Source organism: Agelaius tricolor, unplaced genomic scaffold (genome assembly GCF_023055355.1).
Source record: "Agelaius tricolor isolate 1412-34295 unplaced genomic scaffold, bAgeTri1.0.p SCAF_41, whole genome shotgun sequence".
Lineage (NCBI taxonomy): Eukaryota > Metazoa > Chordata > Aves > Passeriformes > Icteridae > Agelaius > Agelaius tricolor.
In genome coordinates, this window is record NW_027269301.1 from 2,090,314 (window position 1) to 2,106,828 (window position 16,515).

The 16,515-nt window shown below is 57.1% G+C and overlaps 1 protein-coding gene and 1 long non-coding RNA gene across 2 annotated transcripts; one reads left to right on the forward strand and one right to left on the reverse strand.

The window, feature by feature from the left end:
• Window positions 1-304: 304 nt before the first annotated feature.
• On the forward strand, window positions 305-14,892 carry PIWIL2 (piwi like RNA-mediated gene silencing 2). The gene is made up of 21 exons (XM_071454800.1): window positions 305-553; window positions 631-742; window positions 1,143-1,277; window positions 1,353-1,463; window positions 1,695-1,812; window positions 1,899-2,020; window positions 2,128-2,208; window positions 2,392-2,505; window positions 2,607-2,795; window positions 2,957-3,041; window positions 3,472-3,558; window positions 3,654-3,794; window positions 3,873-3,986; window positions 4,706-4,894; window positions 6,322-6,423; window positions 6,501-6,620; window positions 8,521-8,609; window positions 8,882-8,987; window positions 10,204-10,457; window positions 11,145-11,252; window positions 14,064-14,892. Exons 1-21 carry the CDS (start codon window positions 364-366, stop codon window positions 14,218-14,220), a joined length of 2,724 nt encoding a protein of 907 aa, XP_071310901.1. The 5' UTR covers window positions 305-363; the 3' UTR covers window positions 14,221-14,892.
• Window positions 7,458-8,082, reverse strand: LOC139603832 (uncharacterized). Its single transcript, XR_011683819.1, has 3 exons — window positions 8,007-8,082; window positions 7,851-7,948; window positions 7,458-7,546 (listed from the first exon to the last, which is right to left on the reverse strand). It is a non-coding gene; the product is annotated as an uncharacterized lncRNA (long non-coding RNA).
• Window positions 14,893-16,515: the final 1,623 nt, after the last annotated feature.

Consider the following 16,515-nt stretch of genomic DNA (forward strand, 5'->3'; position numbering starts at 1 on the left):
TTCCTGCCCATCCCATTTTACCCCCTCGAATTCCATCTTAACCCTCTCCTGCCCGTCCCATTTTACCCCCAATCCCATATTATCCCTCCCACCCCTTCTCTCCCCCATCGCGCCTTCCTTTCCTCCCATCATGCCCGCTCCCTATTTTGCATAACCCCGCCCATTCTCCCATCTGACCACGCCCCCTTTCCCACCCCCGCCCTTTCCTCGCGCGCTTCCCTCCTCCCGGGCGCGCGGCGTTGTGGGCGTGTCCTCGCCGCCGCCCAATCAGCGCCGCGTCCGCTCGTGGGCGGGGCCGCGCGTGCGCTCGGGGCGGCGGCGGCGGCGTGGCCGCGGCTCCGGGCGCGCCTCGACGGGGCTGCCATGGACCCGCCGCGGCCCTTCCGCCCGCCCGGGCCCGCCGTGCCCATGGCCAGGGGGCTCCGCGGCCTCGCCGCCTTCTCCCCTCGCTTGCCCTCGCCCGGCCCCGCCCAGCCCCGAGCCGCCACCTCGCCGTTACCCGCGCTGTTCCGCGGGCTGGGCCTGGATGAGCGGCCTCTGGAGCGGCCCCTCGGTAGGTGCCGGTGGTGCGGGGGTGCAGGGGCCCCGGCGAGCCCCGCTCCGCCGCTCACGGTGGCTGTGCTCCCGCAGGCCGTGGCGGCGCTGGCGATGCGAAGGCTGCGGCTCCGCCCGGCCCGGTGCAGCGGCTGAAGGAGGAGGAGGACAAGGGGGCAGCGCTGGCGGCGCTCCCCACGCGTGGGCAGTGAGTCCCCCACAGGCCTGAACCCCCAAACCCTCAGTGCCCGCCCTCCTCTGGGCCCTCCTGTCCCCCTTCATCTTTCCCTGTCCGCCTCCATCTTTCCTGTCCCTCCTGTCCCCTTCTTTGTTCTGTCCCCATTCCTTCTCCCCTTTCATCCCCTCTGTCTCCCCCGACCCGTAAATCCGCCCTATTCCTTTATTCCCTCTGTTTTCTCCATCCCCCCTTTCCCTCCCATCCCTTTATCCCAAAATTCGGCTGTTTTGAGCCCCCAGGCTGCTGTGGGGCAGGAGGAATAGGGGCATTTCGGGGGGTCGGGCTCGTCGCTGGGGGTTTGCAGCCAGGCCACCCCCAGTGTGTCCCCAGCGTGTGCCAGGGCTCACCGCAGCCCCCCCTGGGGACGCAGGATCCTGTGGAAAGGCAGAGGGGACGCGCTGCCCACCCCGCCTGGACGAGCCGTGCCCGCCCCGTGCCCGCCCAGCCCCCAGCCCTGCCCGACGCCCGTGCCCTCCCCGGAGACCCCCCCAGCTGCTGCCAGGCCGTAAGTGGCGTCCCCAGCCCCCCGTTTTGGGGTGCAGGTGCTGCTGGGTCGCTGCTGACCCCCTGTCCCTCGCAGGGCCCACGGGACGAAGGCGGTGGCCAAGGGAGCCACCATCCCCGTGGGGCTGAACTTTGTGAAGATCCACTGCCAGAACGAAGCTGTCTACCAGTACCACGTGACCTTCAGGTGATGATGGGGGGCCGGGGTCCCCCACAGCCCCTCGAGGGTCCCCCACAGCCCCTCGAGGTGTCCCCAGGCAGAGCCCTGTGTGTCCCTCCTGCTGTCCAGGCTGCCATGAGGTGGAGCGGCCCTGGCACAACAAAGAGCTCTGGGTTTTTGCTCTCAGGGGGGATTTTTGGGGGGCTGAGCGAGGTCTGGGGGGGCAGAGGAGGGAGAAAAGGCCCTGTGTGCCCCCAGCCCTGAGGTGGAGTGCAAGGCTGCCCGCTTTGCCATGCTGAAGGAGCAGCACGCTGTGACCGGGGACGTGATGGCCTTTGACGGCTCCATCCTCTTCCTGCCCATCCAGATCCCCAAGGTAAGGGGTAGGGGCGTCTCCCCCGGTTTGGGGGTACGGGGGTGCCCCTGTTTTGGGTGAGGGAACCCCCTCTGGCCCTGCCAAAGGTCAGCCTGAAGGCTCAGAGGAGCAGCGACAGGGAGGAGATCTTCATCAACATCCAGATGACCAAAATCCTGGAGCCCAGCTCGGATCTCTGCATCCCCTTTTACAACGTGGTGTTCCGCAGGTGAGAGACCAGAGAGACCCTCCCTGAGCTCCAGGGACAAGAGCCCCTTCCTCCTCTTTCCTGTCAGTCCTCATCCAGCCCTGCTTTTCCTGCTTTTCCTTCCTTAGGGTGATGAAAATCTTAAACATGAGCCTGGTTGGGAGACATTTCTTTGAGCCTGCCCAGGCCACCACCCTACAGAAATACAGGTGGGTGCTGGCACCTTCCTTCCCACAGAGTCATCCCTGTTTCCCTGGAAACTGGGAAGTGTTCCCAGGTCAGCCTGACTTTGGCTGTTCTGAGAAGTTGGGAGCTGGGAAATGAATCCCTGAGTTTTGGGTGATTCCTTGGCTGCTCTGGGCTAACCCAGGCCTCTTTCCCTCCGGGCACAGCCTCCACATCTGGCCGGGATACGCCGTCAGCATCCGGAGGAAGGACGGGGGGCTCTTCCTCATGGTGGACGCCATCCACAAGATCATCCGCAGCGAGTCCGTGCTGAGCGTGATGTGAGAGCAGCAGCAGAACCCCACAGGCTCTGGGGACAGGGGTGTTTTAATTTTGGGATGGCACGGGGGGGGAGCATTCCCTGCCTCTCCTCTTTTCCCAGGCAAACCATCCACTCCCAGAGCCAGAGGACGTTCCAGGACGAGTGCACCAAGCAGCTGGTGGGGAGCGTGGTCATGACTCGCTACAACAACCGCACCTACCGCGTGGATGACATCGACTGGGACAAGACCCCCAAGGACACTTTCACCCTGGCCAGCGGGCAGGAGATCACCTTTGTGGAGTACTACAGGTGAGGAGCAGCTGCTGGAGCTGCATCATCCCCTGGGAATGGGCAGGGGCTGATCCGAGGTGGGGCAGTGGGAGCAGGGAGGTTTTGATGCCCATGGTGGGGGTTTGGGTTTCCATTCCAAACTGAAATTCCAGGCTTGTGTGACGCTGCTGTTTTTCCAGCAAGACCCACGGGATCACCATCAGGGAACTGGACCAGCCCCTGCTCGTCCACAAGCCAAAGGAGAAGCAGACACCAGAGGGGATGGTGAGCCAGGCACAGAGATCCATGGGCTGCTCTGGGCTCCTCCAGCCCAGAGAGATCCATGGGCTGCTCTGGGCTTCTCCATGGGCTGCTCTGGGCTCCTCCAGCTCAGAGAGATCCATGGGCTGCTCTGGGCTCTTCCATGGGCTGCTCTGAGCTCCTCCAGCCCAGAGAGATCCAGATTCATGAGCTGCTCTGGGGTCCTCCAGCCCAGAGAGATCCATGGGCTGCTCTGGGCTCCTCCATGGGCTGCTCTGGGCTTCTCCAGCCCAGAGAGATCCATGGGCTGCTCTGGGCTCCTCCATGGGCTGCTCTCAGCTCTATCAGCCCAGAGAGATCCAGATCCATGAGCTGCTCTGAGCTCTTCCAGCCCCTGGGGAGAGCAGGAATTCCCAGCCCCTGGAATGCTGACGGTGCCTCTCCCTCCCTGCAGCGCCAGCTGAAGATGGTGCTGCTCGTGCCAGAGCTCACCTTCCTCACCGGCCTCTCCGACCTCCGCAAGAACAGTCGCATGCTGAAGGTCAGAGCCTGCCTCGTGCCCTGCTCCCAGCTTTGCCCGGGGTTTCCCAGGGTTTGTGGGGAGCCCTCCCTCACCTCTGGGTGTTGCTGCTGCAGGAGGTGATGTGGGAGATGATCCAGAGTCCCCAGCAGCACTACCAGCGCCTCACCGGCCTCCTGCGCCGCATCCGCGACACCCCGGAGGCTTCCCAGGAGCTGCAGCGCTGGGGGCTGGTCCTGGCCACTGATATCTACAGGGTAAGGGCTGTGGGGCTCCTGGGCCTCCCCTGGGCCCCAGGCAGAGGAGGCAGCTCCGGAGATTCCCGCTCTGCCCAGACCCAGGGTCACATCCTGCCCGTGGAGCGCATCAACCTCCGGCACCGCTCCTTCCTTCCCGCCGAGGAGCTGGGCTGGCACCGCGAGGTGACGAAGGAGGTGCCCATCGCCGTGGTGAGCAGAGCCTGCCCCGCTGGGCACAGCTGGGCTGGGTTTTCCTGAGCGCTGGCGTTCTGCCTGAGCCCCTTCCAGCACAAACCCTTCCCTTGTTTGTGTTGGATTTGCGCTCCAGCCTGTTTTTCCAGAGGAGTTGGAGGTATGTGGCTGTGCTGTCTGCTTTCACACCTCATCCCAGGGTGGAGGGAGCCTTTCACATGCAGGAATTGGCTGCAATTCAGTCCAAATTTCTCTTGGGCCACTTTCCCTTTTCCAGATTCCCCTCTGTGCTCCAGATTTCTCTTGGGCCACTTTCCCTTTTCCAAATTCCCCTCTGTGCTGCAGGTTCCTCTTGGCCCAGATTCCCTCTCCCAAATTCCCCTTTGTGCTCCAGATTTCTTTTGGGTCACTTCCCTTTTCCCAAATCCCCTCTGTGCTGCTGGTTCCTCTTGGGCCAAATTCCCTCTCCCAAATTCCCCTTTGTGCTGCAGATTTCTCTTGGGCCACTTTCCCAAATTCCCCTCTGTGCTGCAGGTTCCTCTTGGCCTGAATTCCCTCTCCCAAATTTCCCTCTCCCAAACTCCCTGCTGTGCTCCAGGTTCCTCTAGGCCCACTTTTCCTCTCCCAAATTTCCCTCTGTGCTTGGTAGGTTTCTCCTCTCCCAAACAGGAACGTGCTGCATGGACTGGATTGCAGAAACAGCCCCAAACCACGGCCTGTGCTGGCTTTTCTCCCAGATCTCCATCAATTCCTGGCTCCTGATCTATCCCAAGAGGCTGCAGCACCTGGCCAAGGACCTGCTGGCATCCATGAGGAGCAGCTGTGGGGCCATGGGGATGCAGGTGGGACAGCCCTCGGTGCAGGAGCTGCGGGATGATCGCATCGAGACCTACGTGAGGGCCATCCAGAGCTCCCTGGGGAGCCAGGTGAGGAGCAGGGACAGCCCTGGGGGATCACTGGGAGGGTGGGATGGGAGTCCAGACCATCTAGAGCTCCCTGGGGAGCCAGGTGAGGAGTGGAGATCATTGAGAAGGTGGGAGGGGAGCCTAGAGCATCCAGAGCTCCTTGGGGAGCCAGGTGAGGAGTGGAGATCATTGAGAAGGTGGGAGGGGAGCCCACATCAGGGCCATCCAGAGCTCTTTGGGAAGCCAGGTGAGGAGCAGGGACAGCCCTGGGGGATCACTGGGAGGGTGGGATGGGAGTCCAGACCATCTAGAGCTCCCTGGGGAGCCAGTTGAGGAGCAGGGAGATCATTGAGAAGGTGGGAGGGGAGCCCCCATCAGGGCCATCCAGAGCTCCTTGGGGAGCCAGGTGAGGAACAGGGAGATCTTTGGGAAGGTGGGATGGGAGCCCAGAGCATCCAGAGCTCCCTGGGGAGCCAGGTGAGGAGCAGGGAGATCTTTGGGAAGGTGGGATGGGAGCCCAGAGCATCCAGAGCTCTTTGGGAAGCCAGGTGAGGAGCGGGGACATCCCTGGGGCATCTTTGGGAAGGTGGGATGGGAGCCTAGAGCATCCAGAGCTCTTTGGAAAGCCAGGTGAGGACCAGGGAGATCTTTGGGAAGGTGGGATGGCAGCCTAGACCATCCAGAGCTCCTTGGGAAGTCACAAGGAGCAGGGACATCTCTGGGGGATCTTTGGGAAGCACTGGAGGGAAGCTCAGCCTGCAGAAGAAGAGGCTCAGAGGGACCTTGTTTTTCCCTAAATCCCATGACAGGGGTGTGAAGTCAGGTGGGGTTGGGAACAAAGGACAGGACGAGAGGGAACAGCCCCAAGCTGTGCCTGGGGAGGCTCAGGTTGGACTCCAGGAGGAATTTTTTCAGGGAAAGGGGGGTTAAATACAGGAAAAGTGGTTAAATTTCCTTTCATGGAAAGAGGGGTTAAATACAGGAAAAGTGGTTAAATTTCCTTTCATGGAATGGGGGGTTAAATACAGGAAAAGTGGTTAAATTTCCTTTCATGGAAGGGGGGTTAAATACAGGAAAAGTGGTTAAATTTCCTTTCATGGAAAGGGGGGTTAAATACAGGAAAAGTGGTTAAATTTCCTTTCATGGAAAGGGGGTTAAATCCAGGAAAGGTGGTTAAATTTCCTTTCATGGGAAGGGGGGTTAAATACAGGAAAAGTGGTTAAATTTCCCTTCATGGAAGGGGGGTGAAATCCAGGAAAGGTGGTTAAATTTCCTTTCATGGGAAGGGGGGTGAAATCCAGGAATGGGCTGCCCAGGGAGGCAGTGGAGTCCCCGTCCCTGGAGGTGTGGATGTGGCACTTGGGGACGTGGGTCACTGGTGACCTTGGGTTTGGCTCAGTGCTCCAGGAGGGCTTTTCCAACCTGAACAATTCCATGATTCCCCTCAGGACAAGGTGCAGCTGCTCCTGTGCATCATCCCTGGTGGCCGGGACGACGTCTATGGGGCCATCAAGAAGCTTTGCTGTGTGCAGAGCCCTGTGCCCTCCCAGGTGGGCTGGGACCCCCATCCCTGGCCATCCCTGCCTGTCTCCAGCCTCACTTTTCCCTGAGTTTTCCCTCTCCACAGGTCATCAATGCCCAGTCCCTCGTGGGCCATCCTGGCAAGATCAGGAGCGTGGTGCAGAAAGTTCTGCTGCAGATCAACTGCAAGCTGGGCGGGCAGCTCTGGGGGGTTGATATCCCTCTGGTAAGGCAGGAACACCCTGGCCAGAGGCCTGGGATGAGCCTGGAAGCTCTAGAGGGGTTGGATTGTTGTTGGATTGTTGTTGGATTGTTGTTGGATTATTGTGGGCTGGATGAACCAGCTGGAGAATCGGGCTTGGCTTCTCTTGGGTGCTCATGAGTCCCTTGGAGCTGGAGGGATCCAAGCTTGGAGGTGCCTGATTGATCCCTAAATCCCACCTGGCTGTTTTTCCCCCTTCCAGAAGCAGCTGAGGGTTGTTGGCATGGATATTATCCCTAAATCCCACCTGCCTTTTGTTGGCATGGACATTGCCCCTAAATCCCACCTGCCCCTGTACCCTCCATTATCCCTAAATCCCACCTGTTCCTGTACCCTCCATTATCCCTAAATCCCACCCGCCCCTGTACCCTCCGTTATCCCTAAATCCCATCTGCCTTCCCCCTTTCCAGAAGGAGCTGAGTGTTGTGGGCATGGACATTATCCCTAAATCCCACCTTTTTTCCCCTTGCCAAAAACAGCTCAGAGTTTTGGGCATGGACATTATCCCTGAATCCCACCTGCCTTTCCCTGCTCCATTGACCCTAAATCCTCTCTCTAGAAGCAGTTGACAGTTGTGGGCAGGGCCATTATCCCTAATTCCCACCTCTGTTCCCCTCTCCAGAAGCAGCTGATGGTCATGGCCATGGCCATTATCCCTAAATCCCACCTCTGTTCCCCTCTCCAGAAGCAGCTGATGGTCATGGCCATGGCCATTATCCCTAAATCCCACCTTTGTTCCCCCCTCCAGAAGCAGCTGATGGTCATGGGCATGGCCATTATCCCTAAATCCCATCTTCTTCCCCTCTCCAGAAGCAGTTCACTGTTGTGGGCATGAACATTGTCCCTAAATCCCACCTGCTTTTCCCTGCTCCATTATCCCTAAATCCCACCTCTGTTCCCCTCTCCAGAAGCAGCTGATGGTTGTGGCCATGGCCATTATCCCTAAATCCCATCTTCCCCCTCCAGAAGCAGCTGATGGTCACAGCCATGGCCATTATCCCTAATTCCCACCTTTGTTCCCCCCTCCAGAAGCAGCTGATAGTCATGGGCATGGCCATTATCCCTAAATCCCATCTTCTTCCCCTCTCCAGAAGCAGCTGATGCTCATGGCCATGGCCATTATCCCTAAATCCCATCTTCCCCCTCCAGAAGCAGCTGCTGGTTGTGGCCATGGCCATTATCCCTAAATCCCACCTCTGTTGCCCTCTCCAGAAGCAGTTCACAGTCGTGGGCATGAACATTGTCCCTAAATCCCACCTGCTTTTCCCTGCTCCATTATCCCTAAATCCCATCTTCCCCCTCCAGAAGCAGCTGATGGTCATGGCCATGGCCATTATCCCTAAATCCCACCTCTGTTCCCCCCTCCAGAAGCAGCTGATGGTTGTAGCCATGGCCATTATCCCTAAATCCCACCTCTGTTCCCCTCTCCAGAAGCAGCTGCTGGTTGTAGCCATGGCCATTATCCCTAAATCCCACCTCTGTTCCCCTCTCCAGAAGCAGCTGATGGTCGTGGCCATGGCCATTATCCCCAAATCCCACCTCTGTTCCCCTCTCCAGAAGCAGCTGATGGTCATGGCCATGGCCATTATCCCTAAATCCCACCTCTGTTCCCCTCTCCAGAAGCAGCTGATGGTTGTGGCCATGGCCATTATCCCTAAATCCCATCTTTCCCCTCCAAAGCAGTTGATGGTCATGGCCATGGCCATTATCCCTAAATCCCACCTCTGTTCCCCTCTCCAGAAGCAGCTGATGGTCATGGCCATGGCCATTATCCCTAAATCCCATCCTCTTCCCCTCTCCAGAAGCAGCTGATGGTCGTGGGCATGGCCATTATCCCTAAATCCCATCTTCTTCCCCTCTCCAGAAGCAGCTGATGGTCGTGGGCATGGACATCCACCACAGCAGGAGCCAGGGCATGCGCTCTGTCATCGGCTTCGTGGCCAGCATGAACCAGTATGTGGCTTCCTAGGAAAGAGGGGAAGTTTTCCTTCCCTGCCCTGGCAATTTTGGGATGTCCCACCCCAAATTCCCCTTTCCTTGGCCAGGAAGGGGGTGAGGGTGCTGCTCTGCTCGAGCTGCTGTGCTCAGCCAGGTGTCCCCCAGCGCTGGGGAAGGGCTGGCAATGCTGAGCCAGGGCTGGTTTGGGGTTGTACAAGGGCTCAGTGGGCTTTGCCTGGTGCTGTGGGGGCTCCTCCAGGCTGCTCATTCCCCTTTTCCATCCCCAGCATCCTCACCAAGTGGTACTCCAGGGTGGTTTTCCAGATGCCCCACCAGGAAATCGCCGACAGCCTCCGGCTCTGCCTCTCCCAAGCCCTCAAGCGCTTCTACGAGGTGAGACCGCCCAAAACCCCCCTCCTGTGGCTCCACATTCCCCCAAAACCAAGGGAAAACCTCCCAGACTTCCAGCCTGGAGACGTGCAGAGGAGCAAACCTCCCTGGCAGCCTTTGGACTGCACGTGGAGCTGGGCCAGCTCATCCTTATCTGGGGACGTGGCTTTGCTCAGGGGGAAGTGCCACGTTACAGCTCCCAGGGGCTGTCCCTTGTCCCCAGCCTGGGACAGGGCAAGGGCCAGGGAAAATCCCTGCTCTTGGGATTTCCCAGAGAAGCCTCATCCCTGCGAGTGTCCAAGGCCTCCTTGGAGCACCCTGGGATGGTGGGAGGTTCCCTGCCATGGCAGGGATGGGCTTTAAGGTCCCTTCCAGCCTGAACCATTCCAGGATTCTTTGATTTTATTTCCCCATCTCTCTGTGGATGCTGCAGGAACAGCCCTGGACACTGAGAATGTGCTGGGCAGGAGGGGCTGGAAGGACAGGGAATGGCTTCCCACTGCCAGAGGGCAGGGGGTGGGAGATGGGGAAGGAATTCCTGGCTGGGATGGAATTCCCAGAGGAGCTGTGGCTGCCCTGGAAGTGTCCAAGGCCTCCTTGGAGCAACCTGGGGTGGTGGAAGGTTCCCTGCCATGGCAGGGATGGGATGGGATGGGATGGGATGGGATGGGATGGGATGGGATGGGATGGGATGGGATGGGCTGGGCTTTAAGGTCCCTTCCAGCCCAAACCATTCCAGGATTCTTCGATTTTATTTCCCCATCTCTCTGTGGATGCTGCAGGAACAGCCCTGGGACACTGGGAATGTGCTGGGCAGGAGGGCCTGGAGGGACAGGGATGGATGGGAGATGGGGAAGGAATTCCTGGCTGGGATGGAATTCCCAGAGCAGCTGTGGCTTCCCCTGGATCCCTGGAAGTGTCCAAGGCCAGCTCAGAGCACCCTGGGATAGTGGAAGGTTCCCTGCCATGGCAGAGCATGGAATTGAGATTATTTTAAGGCTCCTTCCCACCCAAATCAGTCTGGAATTCTGTGATTAATTCAAACACATCCCTCCCCAAACCCACCCCGAGCTGCATTCCTGTGGGGACTCATTAAATTCCCAGCTCTATCCCAACACCCAGACTTCTCCTGCCCAGGGAATATTTCCCCACCTCCCTCAGCTAATCCTGTGCATGGCAGGGAGGTAAAAAGGAGCTGATTTTGTCCATTTCCCCCCAGCTGAACCATTCCCTGCCCATGAAGATCGTGGTGTACCGGGATGGGGTCTCTGACCCCCAGCTGGACACGGTGCTCAAGTACGAGGTGCCCCAGCTCCAGAAGAGCTTCCACACCTTCCAAAATTACCAGCCCAGCCTCGTGGTCATGGTGGTACAGAAGCAGCTGAGCACCAACTTCTACTGCCTGGCAGGAGAGGAGTTTGTGTCCCCTCCCCTGGGCACCGTCATCGACCACGGCGTCACCAGCTCGGGCAGGTGAGAGGGGAGAGCTGGGGCTGGGGTAAAAACCACCCTGGGGAGGGGTAAAAAACACCCCCAGGGGAAAAAATTAACCTGGGTGTAAAAAAAATGGAGATGAAAATGCCCCAGGGTGGAAAAAAATCCACCCTGAATGTGAAAAAATGGCTGTAAAAGCACCCCAAGGTGCAAAAAAAATGGTTGTAAAAATAGCCCAGGGTGCAAAAAAAAAAACCTGAGTGCAAAAAAATTCCCAAGGTGAGAAATTGTAAAAATAGCCCAAGGTGTTGGAAAAAATCCAGCCCAAGGTGTAAATGGTGTGTAAAAGCCCCTCAGTTTGCAAGAAAATGGTTGGAAAAATACCATGAGGTGTTTTATCATTTATTGTTTTTACAAAATAAGGCACTCTGGGGTATACAAACAGCTTGAGTGAAAAAAAATTGTTATAAATGGTTAAAAATTTTTATTTTGCACCCCAGGGTGCATAAAAAAAAAATAACCAGAGTGTAAGAAAAATGGTGGCAAAAACAATCCAGGGTGCAAAAAAAATCCTGTGGAGTGCAAAAATTGAACCCTTGTGGTTCAAAACCACCGTTCTGAGGTGTAAAAAACAGCTCAGTCTGGGCTTCAGAGCACCCTGAGGTGTAAAAATCCTCATTTTGGGGTGGAAAGAAAAGAGAATTGGGGTTTGTTTTGCCCTTGCAGGGAGGATTTCTTCCTGCTGGCCCATCACTCCCGGCAGGGCTGCAGCATTCCCACGCGCTACATCTGCATGTGGAACACGGCCAACCTCAGCTCCGAGCACCTCCAGAGGTAAGGGGGGCCCTGGCACCCCAAAATCCTCCCTGGGGAGTGGGGGAGACCCTTGAAATCATCCAGAGGAAATGCAGGAGTCACGGGGTTTCTGAGATCCTGCAGCACCCCAAAGTATTGCAGAGGGAAGGGGAGGGACCCTCAAAATCATCCTGGGGAAAGGGCAGGAGTCCCAGAGTTCCTGAGATCCTGCAGCGCCCCAAAATCTTCTCTGGGGAGTGGGAGAGACTCCCAGAATCCTCCCTGGGCAATGGGGGAGACCCTTAAAATCATCCAGGGGAAATGCAGGGGTCCCAAAGTTCCTGAGATACTGTAGCACCCCAAAATATTGCAGAGGGAAGGGGAAGGACCCTCAAAATCATCCAGGGGAAAGGGCAGGAGTCCAAGAGCCCCCCCAATATCCCACAGTCCCCCAAAATCCTCCCTGGAGAAGGGGAGAGACCCTCAAAATCATCCAGGGGAAATGCAGGAGTCACAGGGTTCCTGAGATCCTGCAGCACCCCAAAATCCTCCTGAGGAGTGGAGGAGACCCTAAAAATCATCCAGGGAAAAGGGCAGGAATCACGGGGTTCCTGAGATCCTTCAGCACCCCAAAATCCTCCCTGGGCAATGGGGGAGACCCTTAAAATCATCCAGGGGAAATGCAGGAGTCCCTGAGATCCTGTAGCACCCCAAAATATTGCAGAGGGAAAGGGGGGGACCGTCATAATCATCCTGGGGAAAGGGCAGGAGATCTACAGCCCCTCAGCATCCTACAGCTCCCCAAAATCCTCTCTGGAGAAGGGGAGGGACCCTTAAAATCATCCAGGGGAAAGGGCAGGAGTCCCAGAGCCACCCCAGTATCCTACAGCTCCCCCAAATCCTCCGTAGGGAGTGAGAGAGACCCTCCAAATCCCATTTCTCCCTGTCCCAAGGACAGGGAACAGCTGAGAGCAAGTTCCAGGAGGGATCTGAACCTGGATTCATCCCCTTTCCTGGAAATTCCAAATCCCATTTCTGGGGTAGCTGGGAGCAGGTTCTGGGAGGGATGTGCACCTGGATCCATCCCCTTTCCTGGAAATTCCAAATCCCGTTTTTGGGACAGGTGGGAGCAGGTTCTGAGAGGGATCTGAACCTGAATCCGTCCCCATTCCCAGGAATCTCAATTCCCTCCCTGTCCCAAGGACAAGGGACAGCTGGGAGCAGGTTCTGGGAGGGACCTGAACCTGGCTCCATCCCCTTTTCCCCAAATCCCATTTCTCCCTGTTCCGGGAGGGATCTGGACCTGGCTCCATCCCCTTTTTCAGGAATCCCAAATCCCATTTCTCCCAAGGACAGGGACAGCTGGAAGCAGGTTCTAGGACGGATGTGCACCTGGCTCCATCCCCTTTTCCAGGAATCCCAAATCCCATTTCTGGGGTAGCTGGGAGCAGGTTCTAGGACGGATGTGCACCTGGATCCATCCCCTTTCCTGGAAATTCCAAATCCCATTTTTGGGACAGGTGGGAGCAGGTTCTGAGAGGGATCTGAACCTGAATCCGTCCCCATTCCCAGGAATCTCAATTCCCTCCCTGTCCCAAGGACAAGGGACAGCTGGGAGCAGGTTCTGGGAGGGACCTGAACCTGGCTCCATCCCCTTTTCCCCAAATCCCATTTCTCCCTGTTCCGGGAGGGATCTGGACCTGGCTCCATCCCCTTTTTCAGGAATCCCAAATCCCATTTCTCCCAAGGACAGGGACAGCTGGAAGCAGGTTCTAGGACGGATGTGCACCTGGCTCCATCCCCTTTTCCAGGAATCCCAAATCCCATTTCTGGGGTAGCTGGGAGCAGGTTCTAGGACGGATGTGCACCTGGATCCATCCCCTTTCCTGGAAATTCCAAATCCCATTTTTGGGACAGGTGGGAGCAGGTTCTGAGAGGGATCTGAACCTGAATCCGTCCCCATTCCCAGGAATCTCAATTCCCTCCCTGTCCCAAGGACAAGGGACAGCTGGGAGCAGGTTCTGGGAGGGACCTGAACCTGGCTCCATCCCCTTTTCCCCAAATCCCATTTCTCCCTGTTCCGGGAGGGATCTGGACCTGGCTCCATCCCCTTTTTCAGGAATCCCAAATCCCATTTCTCCCAAGGACAGGGACAGCTGGAAGCAGGTTCTAGGACGGATGTGCACCTGGCTCCATCCCCTTTTCCAGGAATCCCAAATCCCATTTCTGGGGTAGCTGGGAGCAGGTTCTAGGACGGATGTGCACCTGGATCCATCCCCTTTCCTGGAAATTCCAAATCCCATTTTTGGGACAGGTGGGAGCAGGTTCTGGGAGGGATCTGAACCTGAATCCGTCCCCATTCCCAGGAATCCCAATTCCCTCCCTGTCCCAAGGACAGGGACAGCTGGGAGCAGGTTCTAGGAGGGACCTGAACCTGGCTCCATCCCCTTTTCCCGGAATCCCAAATCCCATTTCTGGGGTAGCTGGGAGCAGGTTCTAGGAGGGACCTGGCTCCATCCCCTTTTCCCGGAATCCCAAATCCCATTTCTGGGACAGCTGGGAGCAGGTTCTGAGAGGGATCTGGACCTGGCTCCATCCCCTTTCCAGGAATCCCAAATCCCATTTCTGGGATAGCTGGGAGCAGGTTCTGGGAGGGATCTGGACCTTTTCCAGGAATCCCAAATCCCATTTCTGGGACATCTGGGAGCAGGTTCTGAGAGGGATGTGGACCTGGCTCCATCCCCTTTTCCAGGAATCCCAAATCCCATTTCTGGGATAGCTGGGAGCAGGTTCTGGGAGGGATCTGGACCTTTTCCAGGAATCCCAAATCCCGTTTCTCCCTGTCCCCAGGTTGACCTTCAAGCTGTGTCACCTGTACTGGAACTGGCCGGGCACCGTCCGTGTCCCTGCCCCCTGCAAGTACGCCCACAAGTTGGCATTCCTGGTGGGGCAGGTCCTGCACCACGAGCCCAGCGCCCACCTCTGCGAGCAGCTCTTCTTCCTTTAACCTGCCAGGACCCAGGAATCCGGGATTGCACCGGGAAATCCGGGATTGCACCGGGAAATCCGGGATTGCACCGGGAAAATGGGATTGCACCTGGAATTCCCGCTGCTGTTTGCCCCCTTGCCAAGGAGGATCTTCCTCAATTCCCTGTTCTGGTGTTAATTTATTCTTTGTTGGTTGCAGCAGCATCCCAGGGCTGTGGGGTTTTAATTTGGGAATTATCCCCATGGGGATGACCCCAAAGGAATATCCTGCTGGTTTCTAGCCCTCCCAGTAAAGGGGGTTGAGTTAAAGAGCCCCAAAAGTGCTGCTGCTCCCACATCTCATCCCTGTGCAGGTGCTGGATGTAAATCCCAAAGATTTCAGGGTTTTTTCCCCCCCCCAGTTTCTTGCATTTCCATGCAGGTTTAAAGTTTGGTTTTGTTGTTTTGTTTTTTTTTCCTGGGCTTTTCCAAGCTGCTGTTAAACAAACCAAAGCTCCAGTTTGGCCGGTTCTCCCGTCCTTGAGGAGTCACTGGTTTTCCAAGGAGAATTCTTTGTGGATTCAGGTTGTTACCCCAGGGAAAGGTTGGAGTTTTCACCTATTTTAGGTGCTTTTTTTTAAGTTGGAATCCCCTCCTTTTCTCTTCCCTGTAACCAGTTTTTTGGTTCTTTCCAATAAAATCGTTGCTGGCAGCTGCTCCCCTCGTGGATTTTTGGGGGGGTGCTGGTGACCACATCCTGCCCCTCATTTTTTGGGGGATGCAGGGATGGAGCAGGGACACTCGGGGGGAGTCACAGCAGCGGTGCCACCGGGGCTGTCACCCTGTGCCCCCGGGTTAATCATTTACCCCTGTTTTATTTGCTGATCCCCACGGACTTTGGCAGCGTAGCCCGGCCTAGGGTGGGATTTAGGAACAAATCTTGGCCCTGGGGGTGCTGGGCTGGGGTTTTGGGGGTCCCCCAGCTCTGCCTGACCCCATCCAGCAGCATTTTCTATCCCAGCTCTGCCTTTCCCTTGTCCCTGCCAGCTCCTCGGCACAGGGAGAGGAGCCAGGATGGCTCTGCCTGCCTGGATTTGTCCCCCCTGGGCTTTCCCAGGGGGTCCTTGGGGTCCCCCAGCCCCACCCCAGGGGATCTTTGGTGCTGGGACCCCTCAGGAAGGGCTCGAGGGGGGATCCCAAGGGGTGTTTAGAGGGTCCTTGGGGTGCCCTGTGCCCCTAAAGGGTGTTTGAGGTGCCCCCAGGGGGATGTTGGGGGGTCTTGTTGCCCTTAGGGTGGGTGTCCAGGGGTCCCAGATGGGTTTTTGGGGGGTCCCAATGCTCCTGGGGTGTGTTTGGGGGTGCCGGTGCCCCAGCCGTGGGTGTTTTGGGGTGATCCCAGGGGATGTTTTGGGGCAGTCTGGGGGGTCCCAGGTGGGATTTATAGGGGTCTTGGTGCTCCTGGGGTGCGTTTGGGGCTCTTTGGGGGTCCCAGTGCCACAGAGAGGGGTGTTGGAGCAGCTTGGGGATCTCGGGTGGGAATTTTTAGGGGGTCCTGGATGGGATTTTGGGGTTCCTGAGTGGGGTTTTTTAGGGGGCCCCAGGTGAGATTTCTGGGGAGTCCCAGATGGGGTTTTTGGGGGCTCCCGGGTGGGATTTTTTAGGGGGTTGCAGGTGGGATTTTTGAGGTGCCCAGGTGGGATTTTTTAAGGAGTCCCAGACAGGGTTTTGGGGTTCCCAAGTGGGATTTTTTTCAGGGGTCCTGGGTGAGATTTTTGGGGGTTCTCTGGTGGGATATTTAGGGGGTTCTGGGTGAAAATTTTGGGGATCCTGGGTAAGATTTTTGGGGGTTCTGGGTGAGATTTTTGGGAGTTCCTGAGTGGGATTTTTGGGGTCCTGGGTGAGATTTTTGGGGGTTCGTGGGTGGGATTTTTGGGGTCCTGGATGAGATTTTTGGGAGTTCTTGGGTGAGGTTTTTGGGGGTTCCTGGATGGGATTTTTGGGGTCCTTGGAGGGATTTTTTAGGGGGTTCTGAGTGAAAATATTGGGGATCCTGGGTAAGATTTTTGGGGGTTCTGGGTAGGATTTTTTTAGGGGGTCCCAGGTGAGATTTTTGGGAGTTCCTGGGTGGGATTTTTGGGGGATCCCGGGTGGGATTTTTGGGGTCCTGGATGAGGTTTGTGGGGTCCCAGGTGAGATTTTTGGAGGGTCCCGGGTGGGATTTTTGGGGGTCCTGGGTGAGATTTTTGGGGTTCCCGGGTGGGATTTTTAGGGGTTCCTGGGTGAGATTTTTTGGGGGTTCCTGGGTGGGATTTTTAGGGGGTCCTGGGTTGGGTTT